Below are 19,617 nucleotides of genomic sequence, written 5' to 3' on the forward strand. Positions count from 1 at the left end.
GTCAAATTAGTTTTCAGCAACTTTATACAGTCAAATGGTTCTCCTTTGACCTATTCATAGTGAATTTATATCTTGATATTAATCCATCCCTAGATTTTTGGGATGAACTCCCATTTGGTCTTTATTTATTACTTTTTCAATTACTGCCAAATTCTCTTTGCTAATATTTTGAGATTTTTGCCTCACTATTCCACAAATGGGACTGGCCTGGACTTGGTATTTATTTTACTCTGTCAGGCTCTGGTATCAGTGAGGTCTATAGAAGAATGCAGAGAATGCCTTCTCTGTTCTGAGAAAGTTGCAGGGCATCTGCAGCCCCACGTCCTTTCCCGAGCGAGGGCCGAGCCCAGGCCCTGCGCGCTCCGGTGACGCTCCGCTCCCGTGCCAGGGCGTCCTCACAGCCGCTCTGCCACCCTGCTCCTGCCGGTCCTCCCCAGGGGCCCCCTCCCCCAGGGCAGGTTGATCCTGGGGGCCTGGAGCCCACCACCTGGGTCACCACCGGGGACACAGGTCGGCCTGGCAGATGGTTATTCCCATTATCTCTTCTCTCCTAGCTACCATCTGCTCTTTTGGGTCTTCCAGCGTTTTCTTTAAAACCCGCTAAAGCTACTTCATTTCTGTCCAAAAATGAAATTTTTCTTGGCCAGTTTGAATAGGGTTGCATCAGCTGTGTTTTAAGAATTTTGGCTTTGGGTTTTTCATTTTGTTTGAAATAGTACAATGAGGGTGATTAGGGCAAGATGTTCACTTTCTGCTCTTAAAAAATAAAGCGTGCTCTTTATTGTGGTCCTATCTCTAAAACAAAACAAAACAAAAAAAAGGAAGGAGGAAAAGTCAAGAAAAGGCTCAACTCCGAATTTGGCAGGCTCACCGCCTCCTCCGAGGCAGGAAAGCGGAGCCGAGGCTGGAGAAAGAAGTGACTAAGGACTCTGAGGTCGGGAGGCTTGGAATTACGCGGCCAGCCGGGCTGTGCGCGCTGGAGAACGCGTTCAGCTCACTTTCGAAGGCCGATTGGTCCGCCTCAGCGGGAGCCAGACCGGTGAATTCAGATACTCGGTTTGAGAAAACGTGTTTTTTCTCTCCTTACTTTTACCTTTTCTCTTTTCTTTTTCCTCTTCTCTCTCCCCTCCTTCCTCTTCTCCTTCCCTTCTTCCTTCCCTTTCTTCTCTCTTTTCCCCTCATTTCTCTAAAGCCCCAGGAAATTAAATGCATGGACTGATGCCTTCAATCCTGAAATGGAAACGAGAAACCCTCATGTCAGGAAATTCCAAAGATAAGGTTCCTTCAGCAGCGTTAGCTCGGTTGTGTGTGTTTTATGGCGCACATTTCATAACGTTGGCAGGAATGCCTCAGGCTGACATTGGACAAGAAACGTTATGGTTTTTTAAGTATAAGCAGCATTCTGAATTCACAAGTAATCTATATACCCCAAAGGTTTTAACTTGACTTCAGAGTTTTTTGGTTTCATTTGACCATATGACAGAGTTTTTAGATCATTATGCAACCAAATAACTACATTGACCAAAATTTCACGGGATTGTTTTAGCATTATATAGCTTCAGCCTTTCCCTGGGGCTTAGCATAAGACTTCCAGAACTTTCTGAGGCCATGACACCTCAGTCATTTCATGGCCACCAAATCAAACTGTGCTGTTCCTGATTCCTTCATTTTCATCTTCTCTCGGACTGGTAGGGACCCCCCCCCGACCCCAGCTCTCTGGCCGGGCAGCATCCCTCAGCCATCATCACTTTCATGGTTCAAGTTCACTTACCGGCCCCCTAGCCCTGTCTGTCCCTGTCGTCAGGAGTCCATCTTGGTCCACATGACATCCATGAGGTAACCCTAACTACTGTGCCTAGAAACTGAATGTTTAAAAGCTTCAAAGGGGCAAATTGATTGAGATCGAGACCACAGAATACTTTGGAAGTGCCCGAGGAGCCTGGTTGTATGAATGCCTGTATTTCAGTGGTAGTTGCCCAGGAAAACTGACAGAAGAAAACAGGGCGGGGGTTCTGTATTCTGCATTGGAAGAGCAGCTGCCGTGGCTCAGGTCTCACTAGAAGGCGGAGATGGTGGGGTTTTAGACACAATGGCGGATGCAGGTAGTCGTTCTTCAGACCTATTTTGGATTCAGAGAAAAGCAGAAAGCAAGTGTGAGTAGTCACAACCCTGGATGAAAGGAGTACCCAATAACAGGCCGAGCAAGCCAAGAGCTGACGTCAGCAGTCTCCTGCTTCACTCCTCTGAACAGTTAGTCTCGTGCACGCCCTTCACCGGGGGCCGGGGGCTGTGGGGAGAGGCGCCTGGGCTGTCAGGAGGAGACTCTGTGGCAGCAGGAGGTGAGTGGGGGACTCAGAGTGGGGCATCCCTGCTTTCCAGCTGAGTGCACTGTGGGGTTTTGAGTGGCGGTTAGTCCCCAGGCTCTCTAAGCTCATTTAACCCACGGCCGAAAATAATTCTGGAGGAAATGTATTCAAAACAATGGACTAAAAATCAACTCTAAGAATACAGTTGCTTTATTTGTTTATGCCAAAATATAAATTAAAAGCAGTAAATGTGGCTGTTAAAACCAGCTTTTAAAGTACTCATTCACTTACTCAACCAACCGACATTTCAGGTGAACCAATGTCGTGTTCGACACGAGACTGTGGCGATGAATGAGACGGACCGAGACTCCGCCCTTGTGAAACTTACAGCCTAGGGACAGCACCGCGGTGCCGTGGCAGTGTTCGGGAGGGTTACTTAGCCTGTCACGGAAACAGGGCCAGCTCGGAGGGGAAGTGACACTCAGACTGAGTCCTGAGGTTCCCAGGGAAGGGGGACAGTGGGAGACGGGCGTCCGTTTGAGTGAACAAGCGGGCGGAGGTCATGGGGCAGGCGAGACTTCACTCAGCCTGCTGGAGGGCCTGAGCCACGCGTGGTGGGGCCAGAGGGGTCAGGGAGGGCGTGGCCCTCAAGGTCCTCTGGAGCCAGCGAGCCTCCAGAAGAACCCTGCAGACCAGGCAGGGGTTTGGGCCTATTACCTAAGAGGAATAGGAAGCGATTCAGAAGTTTTAAGAAGGTGAGAGACTTTTGATCTGATTTGCATTTCTAAGAGCTTGTCCCCACAGCAGTGTGGAGACTGGAAAGGCCAGTGACAGGGGCAGCTGAGGGCGTGGGAGGGAGAGTGAGGTGACTGCCCCCTCAGCTGGGGCTGCCCTGCGGTGGGGCTGCAGTGGGACCGAGAGGAGCCAGAGGGCTCCAGGTAGGGCTCTTGTGCACTACTGGTGAGGAGTGGGCGGGAGGAGAGAGGGAGACGCGCGCAGGACTCCCGAGGTTGAGGCACAGACATTTGGGTGGGTGGGGATGGCCTTCGCCGAAACGGCTTTGCTGGAGGAGGCTTTGGGCCTCATCGTGGGGTGGGGATGAGGGTATGAGTTCAACTCTGGATTTGCTAATTTTGAGATTCCAGCGCATCCTACAAACGGAGATGTGGGAGGAGCTCTTACGTTAGTATTTCATTTACAAAAGATGGGAAAGTCACAAATAACATACAAAATGCTACTTGAAGTCACGGTGTTTGGCATTGGTTGTTGAAATTTGGATATTACATGAATTATAACCCACTTCAGCGGACTCACAATGGGCCAGTCAGGTCGCTCCAGCATTTCCGAAACTAAGAAGCGCCCCAATCACATGATAACTGGAGGGCCCAGGAAGCCAACTCGGCTGAGAGGGGGTTGCGCCCCTTCACCAGGCCGTGGGCTCCTCCGAGGCAGGGGCCCCTTCGCATCCCCAGCTGTGCGATCTTCGGACCCTCAGAAGGTGCCTATTTTTTTTTTGTTTTTTGTTTTTTAAAGATTTTATTTATTTATTTTTAGAGAGGGAAGGGAGGGAGAAAGAGAGAGAGAGAGAAACATCAATGTGTGGTTGCTGGGGGTCACGGCCTGCAACCCAGGTATGTGGCCTGACTGGGAATCGAACCTGCGACACTTTGGTTCGCAGCCCGCGCTCAATCCACTGAGCTACACCAGCCAGGAGAAGGTGCCTATTAACCGTGTGGGCTGGTGGTGTGGACGAATTTCCACATGTATTAAATGTGGAAATATTTAAACAAGAGTGAGGCCAATTTAGATGTGGTTATCATCAGCCTTTCGAAACTTCCTTTCTCTCAAAGTTAATATGTAAATAAAGACACTAAACCTTTTTTTTAAGTTAAAAAATATTTTTATAGAAAGGACTTAGCTAAGTGGTTCGATGATTCATTTCATCACACTTTTCTTCTTTGGGGAACCTCGCCACCTCCCCGAGCCACAACCAGAGCCACGCCCACCACCTGTCTCGCCGGCGTTTCTGCAGGTCGCGGAAACAGTGCTCGGGGGGAGCTGTGTGGAGTCATCGTGTGCACATACCAACACGCAACAGTGATAAATCAGACTCTGTAACTGAACTCTCTCCCAGTGACTCAGGAAACTGGGTAAAGATTTCTGGTTTCCCCTTGTTTTTTGCATGTTCTGTGGCTTCATGTTGATTTAAAATTTTCTTTGGCCCTGGCTGGTGTGGCTCAGTGGACTGAATGCTGGCTTCAAAACCTACAGGTTGCCGATCCGATTCTAGGTCAGGGCACACGCCTGGGTTGTGGGCCAGGTCCCCAGTGCGGGGTGTGCAAGAGGCAGCCACATGTTGCTGTTTCTCTCCCTCTCTTTCTCCCCCCCTTCCCCTTTCACTAAAAATAAATAAATAAAATCTTTACAAAAATTTTTTCTTTGTCTTTCATGCTTCCTGCATAGGAATCAGTCACCTGAAAACCAACATTTAAATACAGACATGGAGAAATCTTATGACAAATTCTCTAGCAAATTAAATAAAGATTTTTGCCATGTGAATAACCATCTTCTAACCATTTTTTAGGAAGTTTCTAGTTTTTAAAAATTTCATTTTTCTAATGCTATTTAGACTGGTGGTAGGCACCTTTTGTGTGTTGGGAATTAAAGGCAAAGTACAGCTAAACTCTTATATTAGCATCTTGTTCTTGGAACTATGGAAGCATCATAAAAGCATTCAGATCCTGGCTGGAGATCCCTGGACGTCTGACAGCGGCAGTTTGGGTACAGGCTGATCCCCCCCAGCGAACCCTCGCGGACCGTCCAGGTTGTGTTACATGTGTTCTCAGTAAGCGAGCCGCCCGCTGGGACTTGGAGAGCCCAGAGCATGCAAACATCTGCTTTGTTGCAGCATTTCTTATTAAAACATTTGAATTATCAGATGGTATTTCGTAGGTACTTCATAAAAACTTTTCACTTTAAAATTTGACCTATTCAAATATTGCTTCATAGGTGCCTCAAATGAGATTTTTTTTAAAGATTTTATATATTTATTTTTAGAGAGGGAAGGGAGGGAGAAAGAGAGAGAGAGAGAAACATCAATGTGCGGCTGCTGGGGGCCATGGCCTGCAACCCAGGAGTGTGCCCTGACAGGGAATCGATCAAATGAGATTTTTAAAAAATAAGAACAATTATAGAGTTCTTTCCATGGCAGAGCAAGGCAGAGCTGCAGCCCCTTTCTGAAATAAAAAAAAAAAAGTCCGAGCGCAGCCAGGGTTGTGCTCGAACTCCAGGCCCTCCTGACGTCAGGGCTTTCCCTGCTGGTGGTGGCACCTCTCCGCCCCCCTGCTGCCGGGAGTGGGGCTTCCTGGCACCGGGGCAGGGCCAGCTCAGCTGCCAGGGGAGGGGCCCGCCTGCCCCCTCCTTTTGCTCTGAGGGTTCGCAGCTTCTCTTCGTCACATAGTTCAGTTACGTGACGAGGGAACGAGAGGGCCTGCTGGCTCGTTCGCAGCAACGTGAAATGTGATTTGTGTGGAGCATTAGTTCAGGTCCATGACTCCAGGCTCTGGAAATGGGGCTCGCTCTAAACTGCGGACGGCGGCTGCAGCCTTCCTGGCTCGCTGCCTCGTCCCGCTCGCTGCCTCGTCCCGCTCGCTCCGCTCAGCGCCCGTGTGGTTCGGAGCACCGTCTGCCTGCAGCCACACTCCCGTCCACCGCTTTCTCCCAGCCCGGCCCCGAGCAGTTTATCCAGCCTCTCTCGGAGTCTGTCTTCTCATTCTCCACAAGGTTGTTGCGACCCCGAATGTGCTCACCCCGGTACAGCCCCTAGCTGGCCCTCAGTCTGTTGTTGAGTGGGTGAGTCCGTGGTCTCACAGAACAGTTGGCCTCTCTTCTGGAGAACCGAGGTGGGGGGCACCCTGAGTGCTCCCGCTGACACAGTCCGATGGGCTCGCCCAGGGGTCGTGGCCCACTCCAGGCCACGTCACTCTGCTCTCCGGTCACACGCCTGGCTACTGCCAGCCTGGGCCAGCGGCGGCCCAGACCAGGAGTCGTTCAGGGGCGGATCCCAGCACGGCCCACTCTCCTCCTAGAGAAGGCAGCCCCAACCCGCCCCCCCCCACCCACGCCCCCACCATCAGCACCAGACCCCATCTGCTAGAGTCCTGAAGCTCAGTCCTTCTTCCTGGCCGGACACCTCAAGGAGAGGGAGGAGGGGCTCATGCATTGGTAGCCTCCCCTTTTGGACATGAGCTTCTGTGAGTAAGTCAGGACCCCAGGGCACAGATGACAGTCTCAGCCTGGTGGCCCCACTTAAGACCAAGACACCTAGCATGGCAGCTCCCGGCTTGGCCCTTCTGTGTGCTCGCGCCCTAAGTACCTAAGTGCCGCGTTCTTCAAGTTCACAAAGGAGTGAGGATGGGGTGCCAGTAAGGGGCGATGAAGTCAGATGTGGAGATATTACCGTTTGGAGCCTACAGAGGAAAAGCCTTGGGAAGCATCCGTAGCCCAGGAAGAGGAAGAGAGCTTCCAGGGACGGCCCAGGAAGTGCTGGGCACGAGGGGAAGTGGCGTGGGGGCAGCCTCGCACCGGGCTTCTCAACCCGCCCGGCGGGCCGGTGCGCAGGTGTTTGCAGTGCTGTGCCGAACAACACCAGTGTAGAGTATAATAAATGCCAGAGAAAGGGAATGAAAAAAGACAACAGTGTATATAAGCCTCACTTTTTAAAAAATGTATTCTATCATTGCTCAAAAAGTTTGTAAATGCTCACACACAGTTTCTGTGCTCACCTCATCAAGCACCAGTACAGACAGTTGGCACACCAGCCCTGGGCCGTGGGCTGCACACGGACCAGCCGCCCTTGCACTGTGGACACTGAGAGGCGTCGTGTGAAGAAAAGTGGTGCCGTGTAAGAAAGGGAGAAGAAAGTGGTTAGGTTCCACCAGAATCTCAGTAGTGACAGGAGACAGTTTCAGGAAAGGGATGCGTAGAGATGCCAGGTTGAGAGGGTGAGCTATGGTAAACTGGCACTTACACTGTTGGAATGGTCTCCACCCACCCCTCGCCCCGTTGGGAAGGTTGGCAAGGAAGGTGAGAAATAGCAGAACTACCAGGGTCATTGCTTCAAATGAAAGTTTTTCAAGATAGAGGAGACCTGAGCATGTTTAAAGAAAGAGAGGAAGAAACTGGTAAAGAGGCAAAGCTTTAAAGTGCAAGGAATCCTCAGGGTCTGGAAGGCAGGCTGCAGGCCTCTGCCCGGCTCTGCCGTCACATCGCCCGGCACTCTCTCTGCGGCCCCACGACCTTCACACGTGCCCTTCCCTCTTCGTGGAAAGCCCTTCTTATCCTTCAGGTCCCGGCCTGGACGAGCGACTCTCATCGAGGCCTTCCCTGGTGCACTGCCAACCAGAACCGGAGCCTCCTTGACGGTCTCGTTTGTAGCAGCCTGTTCTTTCCCATCGTTGAACTTCCACGTTTATAATTCTGTGCCTGAGCCGGCCCAAGGCCTGTCTTCCTTTCTAGCACGTAGGCTCCAGAGGCAGGGACAGCTTCAGCCCCACTCCTCATTTATCGAACCCTGAGTGCAGGGCCTCCCACACAAAAGTGCTCAACGTAAAACGTTTGCTGCGTGCACTGGGGGAGCGGCCCCTTGTTGAGTGCTTGCTGGGGGCTGAGGACTTCGCCAACATTCTCCTTTCTGTGCTTCGGACAGTCCTATGAGGTACTGTTTTACAAATCAGGACACTGGGTTTCAGCCTAGGTAAGTGGTTCAGCCAAGGTTAAAAGGCTTGTGTCCCTGGCTGGCGTAGCTCAGTGGATTGAGCACGGGCTGCAAACCAAAGCATTGCAGGTTCGATTCCCAGTCAGAGCACATGCCTGGGTTGCAGGCCATGGCCCCAGTAACTGCACATTGGTGTTTCTCTCTCTCTCTCTTTCTCCCTCCCTTCCCTCTCTAAAAATAAATAAATAAAATCTTTTTTTTTAAAAAAAAGGCTTGTGCATGAAGGACCCCAGCTCTGTATCCAGTGGGGCACCCTCCCCAGGGGCCAGGGAGAGATTGGAAGCATGGGTGAAGAAGCAGAGACACTTAACATTTCTAAGCACTCTATGATTCACCGTGTGGCGTGTTTAGAAGACTGTGCTAGACACGTGAACAGAATAAGAGAGGGGAGCTGAGCTTCCTGAGCCATAGCAGAGTTGCACCCCCTGGACCCTGTCCGAGGGGGAGTGAAGGGCCAGGACCAAGGTGTGTCCTGTGACCAAGGGCCCAGGCTGGAGGCGTGTCCTGTTCAGTGTGGAGGGATTTTTGTCCGCCTAAGTCCCGTTCGAGGAAGGCCCGAGTGTATTCCGTAGAAACTCCTGACAGGTCTGCCGAGGCAAATCGGAGTGGGCATGGCTGTTCTGTTCCACCTGGAGGGGAACTTCCAGGTTGCTTGGGAGAAGGAGAAGGAAGGAGGGAGAGAAGACAGTGTGGGAGGCGGAGTGCACCTGTGATGTGGCCGATGTTTCGTGTGTTGCACAGTAGGACATGCCTCGTGACCCCCCACATGTTCAGGAAAGTTACAAAAACCGTAGAAACTCAAGGCGAGTGGCTGTGTGTGGAAGAGCGATTCTGATCAACACCATCAGAACCGGGACCACCCATGTGGATGCAGGGTGGGGGTGGGGTGGTCGAAAGACATGGAGTGAGCCCGGCAGCAGACAGAGACCCGGCCGAGTTTGCACAGATGTCTGAGGGGCAGGGTGGGCGTCTCACTGCCTCCGGGTTTCATTCGGATGATAACCGCGCACAGGGTGTGAGAGGGAAGGGGCCCAGGCCTCTGGTCCGCTCTGCACTGCACCACTGCCCTTCTCTCATCCTTAATGTGTGTACTCTCTAAACATTGTGGGACATTTGAAAAATCCAGGAAAGAAAACATGCAGAGAGGCCAGGAGCCATCCCTCAGTCCTGAGTGAGCCTCAGACAGCAGCTAGTGTGTTTTACTTTCTTCTTTTCCTTTTCTGTGTCTGTGTTTGCTTACAGAGTTGGGACTTGCCCTGGCTGGTGTGGCTCAGTGGTTCGAGTGCCAGCCTGTGAACTGAAGGGTCCCCGGTTCGATTCCAGGGCAAGGCATATGCCTGGGTTGCAGGCCAGGTCCCCTGTTGGGGGCGCTTGAAAAGCAACTGTGCGTCTTTCACACACTGATGTTTCTCTCCCTCGCTTTCTCTCTCCCTTCCCTTCTCTGTAAAAAAGTAAATAAATAACACCTTTTTTAAAAGGTTGGGACTGCATTATACATGTATATAGTTTGCCATCTAATTTGGCAGAATAGCATAAACATTCTTTCAAGTCAAAGCCACATCTCATATTTGAGGATTTTTATACCTTCTTACAAAAACCAGAGTTGATTTCAGTAATAAGAATTTTTGCATGAAAAAACAAATTTTTCCGGTGCATATTCTCTGAACCAGCCCAGTCTGACTTGGTTCTTGTCTTTTTTTTGTTTGTTTTTTTCCCCTCCCACTTGACACCACCCAGGAAGTCCTACGAGTTTGAAGACCTACTGCAGTCTTCCCTGGAGAGCAGTAGGGTGGACTGGTATGCACAGACGAAGCTGGGGCTCACGCGCACTTTGTCAGAGGAGAACGTCTACGAAGACATTCTAGGTAAGGGGTCAGGCGGTCTGCATCTGGGAGCGAGTCTGTCTCTGCACAAGGGGAGAGAAGAAATGGGGCTGGGGCTTGGAACACACACACACACACACACACACACACACACACACACACTCGAAAACATCCATGTGCTCCAGTGAATGAGAGAGCAGGCAGGTGAGTGAGTGGAAGAGTGGCCCACGGTGGAATAGGTGAGAGGACAGGGGGCCGGGAAGTGAAGGGCTGTGACGATGGGCAGCCAGGAGGCTGGCTCTGGAGAGCTGGAGCCTCGAGACCCGTGATCGAATCTCAGCTCCTCTACTTATTAGCTGCAGGAGCATGAACTGGTGACTTAACATCTCTGAACTTCAGTTCTCCCGTCTGCATACCAAGGATGATGGTAGCTACCGTACGGGTTGTTGGAGGACTAAAGAGGATGGTACATAAAATCCCTGACTTAGAACAGATGCTCAGCAAATTGTGGGGATCTCTGCATGAAAGAAAGCTGAAGAACACCATACTCTTTCTGAAACCGGAGGAGTGTGGCAGTAACAGGTCATCAAAATTCAGACTACACCGAACGTCTGCTGTTGAAAAAGAAACTTCAGCCTAGCTCTGAAGAATTCCCACAGATTCCAAAGTCGGGTTCAGACTCACGGAGTCTGTGTGCATTTAAGTGCAGTGAGTTAGCTCAGCCCTAAGAAAAGATGAAACTGTACTGCCGTTTGCAACAACGCAGATGGATCTTGAGAATATCATGCTAAGTGACATAAGTCAGACAGAAAAAAAAAGAATCTCATGGTTTTGCTTATATGTGGGCTATAAAACTGAAAGCAACAAATGGACCAAGAAAACAAAAAACTCACCGGCACAGTGAGTTACCCGAGGGAAGGGTGGGGGGTGGGGAAGTTGTAAAGATGAAGGGGTCAGATATATTCATAAATATAGTGAGAGAAGATGGTTGGACTTTGGTCAGAGGACACACAATACGATCGATACAGCCGATGTGTCACAGAATTGTACACTTGAAACCTACATAATCTTTTTAACCAGGGTCACGCCAATAAATTTAATACGAATTTTAAAAAATAAATTTGGTGAGTTAAAGTATCTTCGGGGAAGGCCCCAGTTTCCGTGGGGTGTAAGCTCAGAGCAGCATCTGCGTGTTGGGGGTAGGGCTGGCGATGGGGGAAGAAACCCACGTGTGTCCACATGGAAGGGGCAGGTAGGGCACGCACGCACACGCACGTAATCAGTCCCTGGACAAACTCCACAGACGGTGGAGACACGAGCCTGGAGGAAGGGTGTGTACGGAGCGGAGCTCCGTGCGCTGCAGCACAGACTGTGTGAATTGCTGTGTCCCAGCCACACGGAGGCCTTCCTGCCGGCGCTGCAGGCTCCCCAAGTCCAGGGCGGGTGTGAGGTCTAGGCCCCTCATCAGTGTGTGTGCCTGGCAGGGCAGCTGTCCCTTAGACGGAGCGGGAGGCCCAGATGAAACAACAGAGAGTTTGCTGCTTCACGTGACCAGAATGGGCTTTTTCTTCCTCGTTTCTTACCTCTCAGGTCAGCCCTGTTCTCAGCAGGTCTCCCACCGTCAGCTCCCCGGAGCTCACTGTCAGCTCCACCATCAGTCTGTCCCCCCGCAAGTCCCAGCAGAGCTCCTGGGGCTCACTCCTGCTGGACCAGTTTAGGTCCCTCGTTCACCTGCAGAGCCCGGGAGTGCCTGGCGGTGATCGGCTTAGGCTTGGGGTCTGAGCCCTCCCTGGCCCTGGTCACTGAGTGGGGGACTCGGGACACTCTGATTGGCCGAAGTCTTGAAAGTGGGGTGGAATTAATCTCAAGCGTCTAAGAACAGGAGATGGGGAGTTACTCCTGTGACAGTCTGTTACCAAGAGGAAGGATGAGTGGGCAGCAGGACTTCAGAAAGCCCCACGAGGAGGGGCTGGGATGTCGGGCAGACACGAGGAGAGGGAAGCTTCCTCGGTGGTCCTAGATCCTGACCCGCTGCCTTTGACCGCAGATCCGCCGATGAAGGAAAACCCTTACGAGGATGTCGAATTGCATGGTCGCTGCCTGGGAAAGAAGTGTGTCTTGAATTTCCCTGGTTCTCCCACCTCTTCCATTCCGGACACATCCACCAAGGTATGAGCCCCCAAGGGAGTGTCGGGAAACAGGGGGTCCCAGCCCCACGGCCTTGAGCAGCCTGGAGCTCTGGGTGACGCTGGGATGCCGGAGCACCCTCGCCGCCAGGCTCCCTGGTGTGTGCCGGGCTGCTGCTCCTCCTGCCTCCAGTTCTCCTGGAGGCCTCTGCCCCGCAGAGCTTCCTGACGGGCCGCTTCAGCTGCTACCGCTGCGTCAGAAACCTCCCCCACTAGGTAAATGAGATGTGTACAGCCGCAGGACTGTTAAGAGTAATGTCATAAACTCTAAAATACAGAACTGAAAGACATGGTTCAGCAGCAGTCTTTTTTTTTAAGATTTTATTTATTTATTTTTATAGAGGGAAGGGACGGAGAAAGAGAGAGAAACATCAACGTGCGGTTGCTGGGGGCTGTGGCCTGCAACCCAGGCATGTGGCCTGACTGGGAATCGAACCTGCGACACTTTGGTTTGCAGCCCGCGCTCAATCCACTGAGCTATGCCAGCCAGGGCTAGCAACAGTATTTTTATTGTGTGCCACTCTCTGTGGGGGGTTTTAATGGAAAAACGTGCATGTATGTAGTCTCGTGTGTTTGTGCGTGTGAAGGAAGATCTCTGTAAGGGTGCCTAAGACTGAGTAAGGGGTACCTTGTGGAGTCGCCTGAGTGTCCGAGCACCTGGAGGTCAGGGTAGAAGCCTGACATTTCTTACAGAATATCCCTTTGGACCTTGGAATTGTGTGCATATAGATAATATAACTATATTAACAGACATGATCATTGCAGCCCATTGCCCACAGGACTGAACTCGCACTCCTTACCAGAGCATTGAGTTTCCACCGTAACTGCTGCCCTGGCACCCACTGCGGCCTCATTGCACACAGCTCCTGCACGTGTGTGTGTAAGCGCTCCCCTCCGACGGGAGCCTGCCGACTGCTCGTCTGATGGGACAGGTCCGGGAGCAGCAGACTTTTTCCCTAGAGGGCCACAGGGTACATGCACGGTCTCTGTGTGACTACTCTGCATGGCCGTGGTAACAGGAGCAGCCGCAGACAATATGCCGCAGAGCGAGTGCCACTGTGTTTCAGTGCTACTTTATGGGTCAACACTGAAATCCGAATTTTATATAACTTTCATGTGCCATGAATATATATATGTATACTTTATATATAAATATATTTTAGTCATTTAAAAATGTCAAAACCATTCTTAGCTCCTGGCCAGATAACAGGCCACAGATGGAAATTTGCTCGCCACTGCACCAGGTCACCCCTCCCTCTGCCCTTGGCTCTCGCCGGAACCCCTCCGCCACCTTTCAGGGGTGCTCAGTCCTGCCTCCCTCGGGGAGCTTCCAGGCCCTCCCAGACCCTGGGGCCCCGTCCCCGCTGCCCGCCTGCAGCACCCAGCGGGCTCGAGCCTTCATCTCACCCCAGACTGTGCATCCTGCCTGATGACGTCGCTTACTGCGGTGATTCGAAGTCTGATTTAGGTCCCAAATTGTATCTTAAGGACCTTGTCCCCACTACCTTGTAAATCCCTCAAGGTCGGTGAGGACGCTGTTTCTTGGTGTCTCCCGGGAGCAGCAGTTACACAGTGTTTAGGTGACAAAATTATGAAGGGAGCCGCGCCCAGGCTGCAGGTGTCGGCGTGATCCCACCGTGAGGGTGTGTTTCCACCGAAGAAAAGCAGCCGGGTCCTCTCCGGGCCCCAGGCGAGGGCAGCCTCGCCGGCAGGCGGGCGTGCGGGCCAGCACACGAGGCTCGCCTTTCGTGCCTGACAGTCACAAAGGGGATCTTCGGGCCACCCGTCTTCCTGAAGAGAGGTGCAGGTGGGACCTCTCATGCCGGGTGGCCCTTCCAGGCCCAGAGCAAGTGGCACAGCACTCGCAGAGACCAGTTGGCCCCTGTTTTCCTCTCCCGTGGGAGGGGGTGTGGTCGTGAAGGATCAGTGACAGCCCTGGAATGCGCTTTTTTTTTTTAAGATTTATTTATTTTTTTTAGAGAGGGAAGGGAGGGAGGGAGAGAAAGAGAGAGAGAGAAACATGAATGTGTGGTTGCTGGCGGCCGTGGCCTGCAACCCAGGCATGTACCCTGGCTGGGAATCGAACCTTCGATACTTTGGTTTGCAGCCCGTGCTCAATCCACTGAGCTACGGCAGCCAGGGCTGGAATGCGCTTTGTTCTCACTGGAATACGGACGTCGCCCGCACTGAGGAAGTCCTCAGGGGGGCTGTCACCGGAGTCTGCCCCTTCACGTCCCGCCCAGCACTGCCCGCCCTCCACTCCGTGTGGAGAGTGAGCTGCACAGCCTCTTAGGAGCTAGCGAACTGCCCACCTGGCAGAGCAGCTCTGCACTCAGAGCGGGCACTGTTCCCTGAGGCCAGAAGAGAGAGGCTTGGCCCTTCCCGCCAGGCCGGAACAGGGTAGGTCCTCCGTCCCCAGAACCGAGAAACCAGTGGGCGGTCGAGTGAGTGAGGACTCGGAGGCTGAGAGGCAGCTCTCCCACTGGAGGGTGACCAGTGGTCCAGTGTGCATGTCTGGCGGCCACGGAGCCCTGCAGGCTCAGGGGCATCCAACCTTTTGGCGTCTCTGGGCCACGCTGGAAGAAGAAGAGTTGTCTTGGGCCACACATTAAATACATTGCAATACGTAATCACAAAAAAAGTCTCATAATATTCTAAGTAAATTAACGATTGTGTGTCTGGCCGCATTCACAGCCATCCCGGGTGGCCTGTGGCCCACGGGACACGGGTTGGACACCCCTGTCGGCAGGCTGGCATGGGTCCTGGGTCCACATGCCTTCCTCTCCTCTCCCCCATCTGGGCGTCTGGTTCGTGCCCCCGCTCTGGGACAGCTGCAGACCTCTCCACTTCCTCCGTGGGGCTCCTTGAATATTCATGCCTCATCTGGGCTGCACCTGGGACCTCAGAACTTGCTGAAGCAGTCCCTCTGTGGCCTCCCCCTCTCCCAGCCGCAGGAGGATCCTGAATGATATTTCATCACTTTATTGAAATGTCAGTACATTGCATTACATGGGGATTTTCACCTAAAGAGTTGGTCCCAGCAGAAGGGGAAGGGCCCTTTGCACAGACCCGCCCTGGGAAGGAGCAGACGTGCGGCCGAGGGCAGGTGCTAATGCAGTGCAAAGCCCTGAGCGGGGACTCGTTCTTCTCCTGCTCCGTGTGACCCCCCCCCCCCGCACACACACACACACCTCCAGCGCACGGCGGACGTGGTGGGCGCTGACGTGTGTGAGAAGGGAGCTCTTGGCTGATACGAGATCTTCTTCTTCGTGTAATGACCCCGAAGGGAAAAGTGTATCTGTCACTAACTGGCATTCTCTGGTTGCCTGGGTAGCCCCCCACACCGCCTCCCACCGAGATCCCGTGTCGCTCGGCCGTGGCTGCGGAGAGGCAGCGTCTGGTCAGGTGTGCGGGTTCCAGAGCCTGACACCTCCGTGCAGAGCTGCCTCGGCCTTGGGGGGGCAGGGGGCTTGAGCGAAAGGGGCTCGTCGCCGCGTGCTTCTTTCTTCATCGGTGAGATCGGAGTAACAGTGATAGTACATTCTTTGGGGCTCATGGAGGTTTCTCAGATGGACACTTACAAACCGCTTAGATGAGCACTATTTATGTTTGCTAAACCCATGGAGAAACGCCTTTCAGTATATGTTCTTTTAAAAATGACCTTATTCTTAGAAAATAGAAATACGTTCTCATAAGAAGTTTTTAAATACTGAAAAGCGTAATTAAGAAAACAAAACTCATTTATAACAGACTTTGGTTTTTGTTTATGCTCACATGCTTTCTTTTTTCTATGATAGATTGTTACGATGTGTGTGTTATATAGGTCTTTTCAAACACCGCGTGTCATCCGACACCCAGAGATAACCGCTGTTAACACGCTGGTTCATTTCCTCCCAGGCTGTCTCACCCTGTGTGTGAGTGTGTGAGTGTGTGTACATTAAAAAAAAGTCTGGGGATTATATCATATAAATAGTTTGCTGCTCTTTTATACGTAGTACCATGATTATTTCTCCATGTCATTAATTTCTTTTAAAAAACAACTTGTATCGCTTGAGTCATGGCCCCTCATTTCAACGTCACGTGAGCCCCCTCGGGGAGGCAGACAGCATGCTTGCAGCCCAGCCCCTCGGCCCCACCCGGGTGCCCCGGCCGGGCCAGGGCTCGTCACACCTGGTCTCTTGAAATAACCCAGGAGGTTTCAAAGGGGGGCCCTTGTCTGCTTCACCACTGTGGACGCCACAGATCTTCTTGTAGGTGCACTGTGACTCCAAAGTCTGTAAGGTCAGGGAGGCTCTGTGGGCCCTGCCACCGAGCCAGTCCCTCCACGGAGGCCACTCCGCAGAGACCGTGGGGCCGGGCGCACCACTCGCAGGGCGTGCCACTGTGAGGCGCTCTGATCAGAGCCTGGCGCCCTCTCTGGACCACGGTCATCCCCAGGCCCTGTGGTGAGCCCCCTTTTCGTCCGTAGTTCACGCATGGCAAGCTACTTCTGGTCGCCTGGTTTTGTAAATAAAGTTTTATTGAAACACATCCACACATTTTTCTTTACTGAAGAAAAATGCAGTCTGCACACTAAAGTATGAAATAAGTCAATGTCATAGGAGGAAGAAAGAGAAATAACTTATCAAATGCCTGTTGTATATTAGGTCCTCTGCTAGGTGCCTTATCTGATCCATTAATTAATTTTAAAAAGAAACTTTGCAACTACATTTACAGTATAAAATATGAGTCTTGGAAGTAACTTTAGAAAACATATAATCAAAGTAGTTATTTTATTAATATTTCTTATGTTTTATATATTTTCCTTTGTGTGTGTGTGTGTTTTGATTTTACTTATTTATTTTTAGAGAGAGGAAGGGAGGGAGAAGGAGAGGGAGAGAAACATCCATCGGTTGCCTCTCTCATACCCACTCCTGGGGACCTGGCCCATGACCCAGGCACGTGTCCCGACTGGGAATCGAACTGGTGATCTTTCAGTTCTCAGGCTGGCGCTCAGTCCACCGAACCACACCAGCCAGAGCTAATATCTCTTATTTTAGTGAATAGTTAATGCATTCACATGGTTCACACTTTAAGGAATATAAAAGGTCAACAGCGAACAGTCTTCCTCTCACCCGGGTCCTCTGTTTCTCTGCCCTGCAGCAACCACTGTCAGTGTCCTGTGCATCCTTCTAGAACTACACATATGCCAGTGGAGTAGCTCCTCAAGGCACGCACGCACGAGTGTCAGCACACTGTACTGACTGTTCCACACTTTGCTTCTCATGCGTAACAGTGTGTACCAGAGAGAACCTTCCTTCCACATCCGAACATGAGGGTTTGTTGCACCTCAGTTGATCCCGCTGTGTGGATGTGCCGGGATTTACTCGACCGGCCTCTGCTGACAGACGCTGAGGTCGTTTCCATTCTTCCGTGCTTGCTCAGGCGCAGCACACAGCGGACGTTGCGCGGTGCAGCTTTCCTGGTGCGATGCAGCTGCACTAGCGTGAGCACGTCAGTGGGGCAGAGCCCTCGGGCGGGACTGCTGGGTGGCAGGAGACGGTCACTGGTGTTTTTGCTGGTACCGCCAGATCGCCCTCCCTGGAGCTGTGCCGACCTCCAGCCCCCAACAGTGCGTGCATGTGGGAGAGTGGCTGGTCTCCCTCGCTGGCCCCAGTTCAGTGGGTCATGTTGTTTTGTCTTTGCTCCGCTTTGAGTGAAAAATGTTTCTTCACTGGCATTTTACTCTTATAAGTGAAACTGAGAGTCTTTATATTTCTTAAGAATCATTGTATTTTTTTCTACATACTTGCCATTCTTTTGCCTTTTGAAGTGTTATCCTCTCGTTTGTCAGTGGTAGTTTGTTAGTGGTACGCATTAGAAAAATGAGCTCTGTGAATTACACAAAATGTTTTACCAGGGTTTTTTTTTAAAGATGTTACTTATTTTTTAGAGAGAGCGGGAAGGTGGGAGAAAGAGAGGGAGAGAAACATCATATCAGTTGCTTCTTTCACGTCCCCACGTCGGGGCCTGGCCCACAACCCAGGCCTGTGCCCTGACCGGGAATCAGACCGGGCTGCAAGATGACGCCCAGCCCCCTGAGCTGCACCAGTCAGGGAGTTTTACCCACTGTTTTGTTTGCCTTTTGACCGTAAAGCAACTGAGGCCCAGACACGTGAAATTCTTTGTATAGGAGGCACTTAGCTTGCCAGGGGCAAGTCAAAGCTAGGCCTAGGGTGTGTTCGCCTTGTACGCAGCGTGGCTTGGGTTGTCAGAAGGCCTCCTCTGTAAGGTGAAGGAGCCAGTGAGTTCCCACCTGTCTAGGGGAGAGAGTGCAGATTGCATCCTTTGTCATGCTGACTTTCCATAAGTGGATGGTAAGGGTTATGCGCACCTGTTAGCACAAGCCCCATCCCGTCCTAGCCCAGCTTCCCTGCTCGAGCCCCTGGTTTCCACCAACAGCACCACCAGCGACTCCCCGTCAGTCCGCTGTGTGTTCATCTACCTTCTTTCTTCTCTCCCCTCGCAGCAGTTACTGTCCAAACCTGCTTTCTTCCGGCAAAATTCGGAGAGGAGGAACTTCAAACTGCTGGACACCAGGAAGCTGAGTCGGGATGGAATGGGGTCCCCTTCCAAACTCAGCCCCCCCTCCACCCCCAGCAGCCCCGACGACACTTTCTTTAATCTCGGAGACCCGCCGAATGGCAGGAAGAAGAGAAAGATACCCAAGGTGAGGCCCCTAACAAGCTCCGATGTCAGCCGTGCCCCCCACCCCCTGCCAAGGAAGGCTGCAGAGGTGCCTGGGCAGAGACCGCCCCGGCGCCTGCTTCCCTCTGCTTCCTCCCAGGCCTGGAGGGCCGGGGGAGCCAGCAGGCTGGGGTGTCTTGTGGCCCGGAAGCCTCCCACCTCACTACCCTCCTCCCAGCCTTAGCGACTCTTCTGATCCCCGCGGTGCGTGCGGCGCCCAGCCTCCGAAGGCCACACTGTCCTCCTGCACGGATGGCCTCAAGCAGTGGCTCCACCCCCGCTCCCAGTCAGACCTCGCCAGCGCCTGCTGCAGGGGCAGCTCCGCCGGCGCCTGGGCTCTGAGGCAGCAGTTATCAAAATACGCCTTTCCTGGCTCTTTTTTTTTTCCTTAAGATTTTATTTATTTATTTTTAGAGGGAGGGGAAGGAAGGGAGAGAAATATCAATGTGAAAGAGAAGCATCGAGTGGTTGCCAATTGTAAGCACCCTCACTGGGGACTGAAGCCATAATCCAGGCATGTGCCCCGACTGGGAATCAAACCGGCAACCTACCACTTTGCAGGACGATGCCCAACCCACTGAGCCATGCCGGTCAGGGAGTTTTAAATAAAAAGGGACAAAGACTTATTGACTGATGAGTATATGGCTCCCCCGGTTCCATGACCTGATGCAGAGTGAGAGCCTTCTCTGGCACGTGGCCGCCCTGCTCCCGGAGCGCCCCTGCGTTGTCCTGTGCGGGTTGTTACGGATGCACCTCGGTGCTCCCTGGGAGCTCGGGAGCTCTTGGAGAACAGGCACCTG

The 19,617-nt window shown here is 52.3% G+C and overlaps 1 protein-coding gene across 6 annotated transcripts in view; it reads left to right on the forward strand.

Moving 5' to 3' along the window:
* The window catches only part of DENND2A (DENN domain containing 2A), an 88,367-nt gene that overhangs the window by 32,334 nt on the left and 36,416 nt on the right, over positions 1-19,617 (forward strand). For all 6 annotated transcript variants that reach the window (XM_045855636.1, XM_045855638.1, XM_045855639.1 and 3 more), the window contains 3 exons: positions 9,820-9,947; positions 11,953-12,074; positions 18,600-18,800. In XM_045855636.1, coding sequence (XP_045711592.1) covers positions 9,820-9,947; positions 11,953-12,074; positions 18,600-18,800 — 451 coding nt within the window. The remainder of the gene's footprint in view (positions 1-9,819; positions 9,948-11,952; positions 12,075-18,599; positions 18,801-19,617) is intronic.

This window comes from Phyllostomus hastatus, unplaced genomic scaffold (assembly GCF_019186645.2).
Source record: "Phyllostomus hastatus isolate PE091 unplaced genomic scaffold, TTU_PhHast_1.1 phas_scaffold_114, whole genome shotgun sequence".
Lineage (NCBI taxonomy): Eukaryota > Metazoa > Chordata > Mammalia > Chiroptera > Phyllostomidae > Phyllostomus > Phyllostomus hastatus.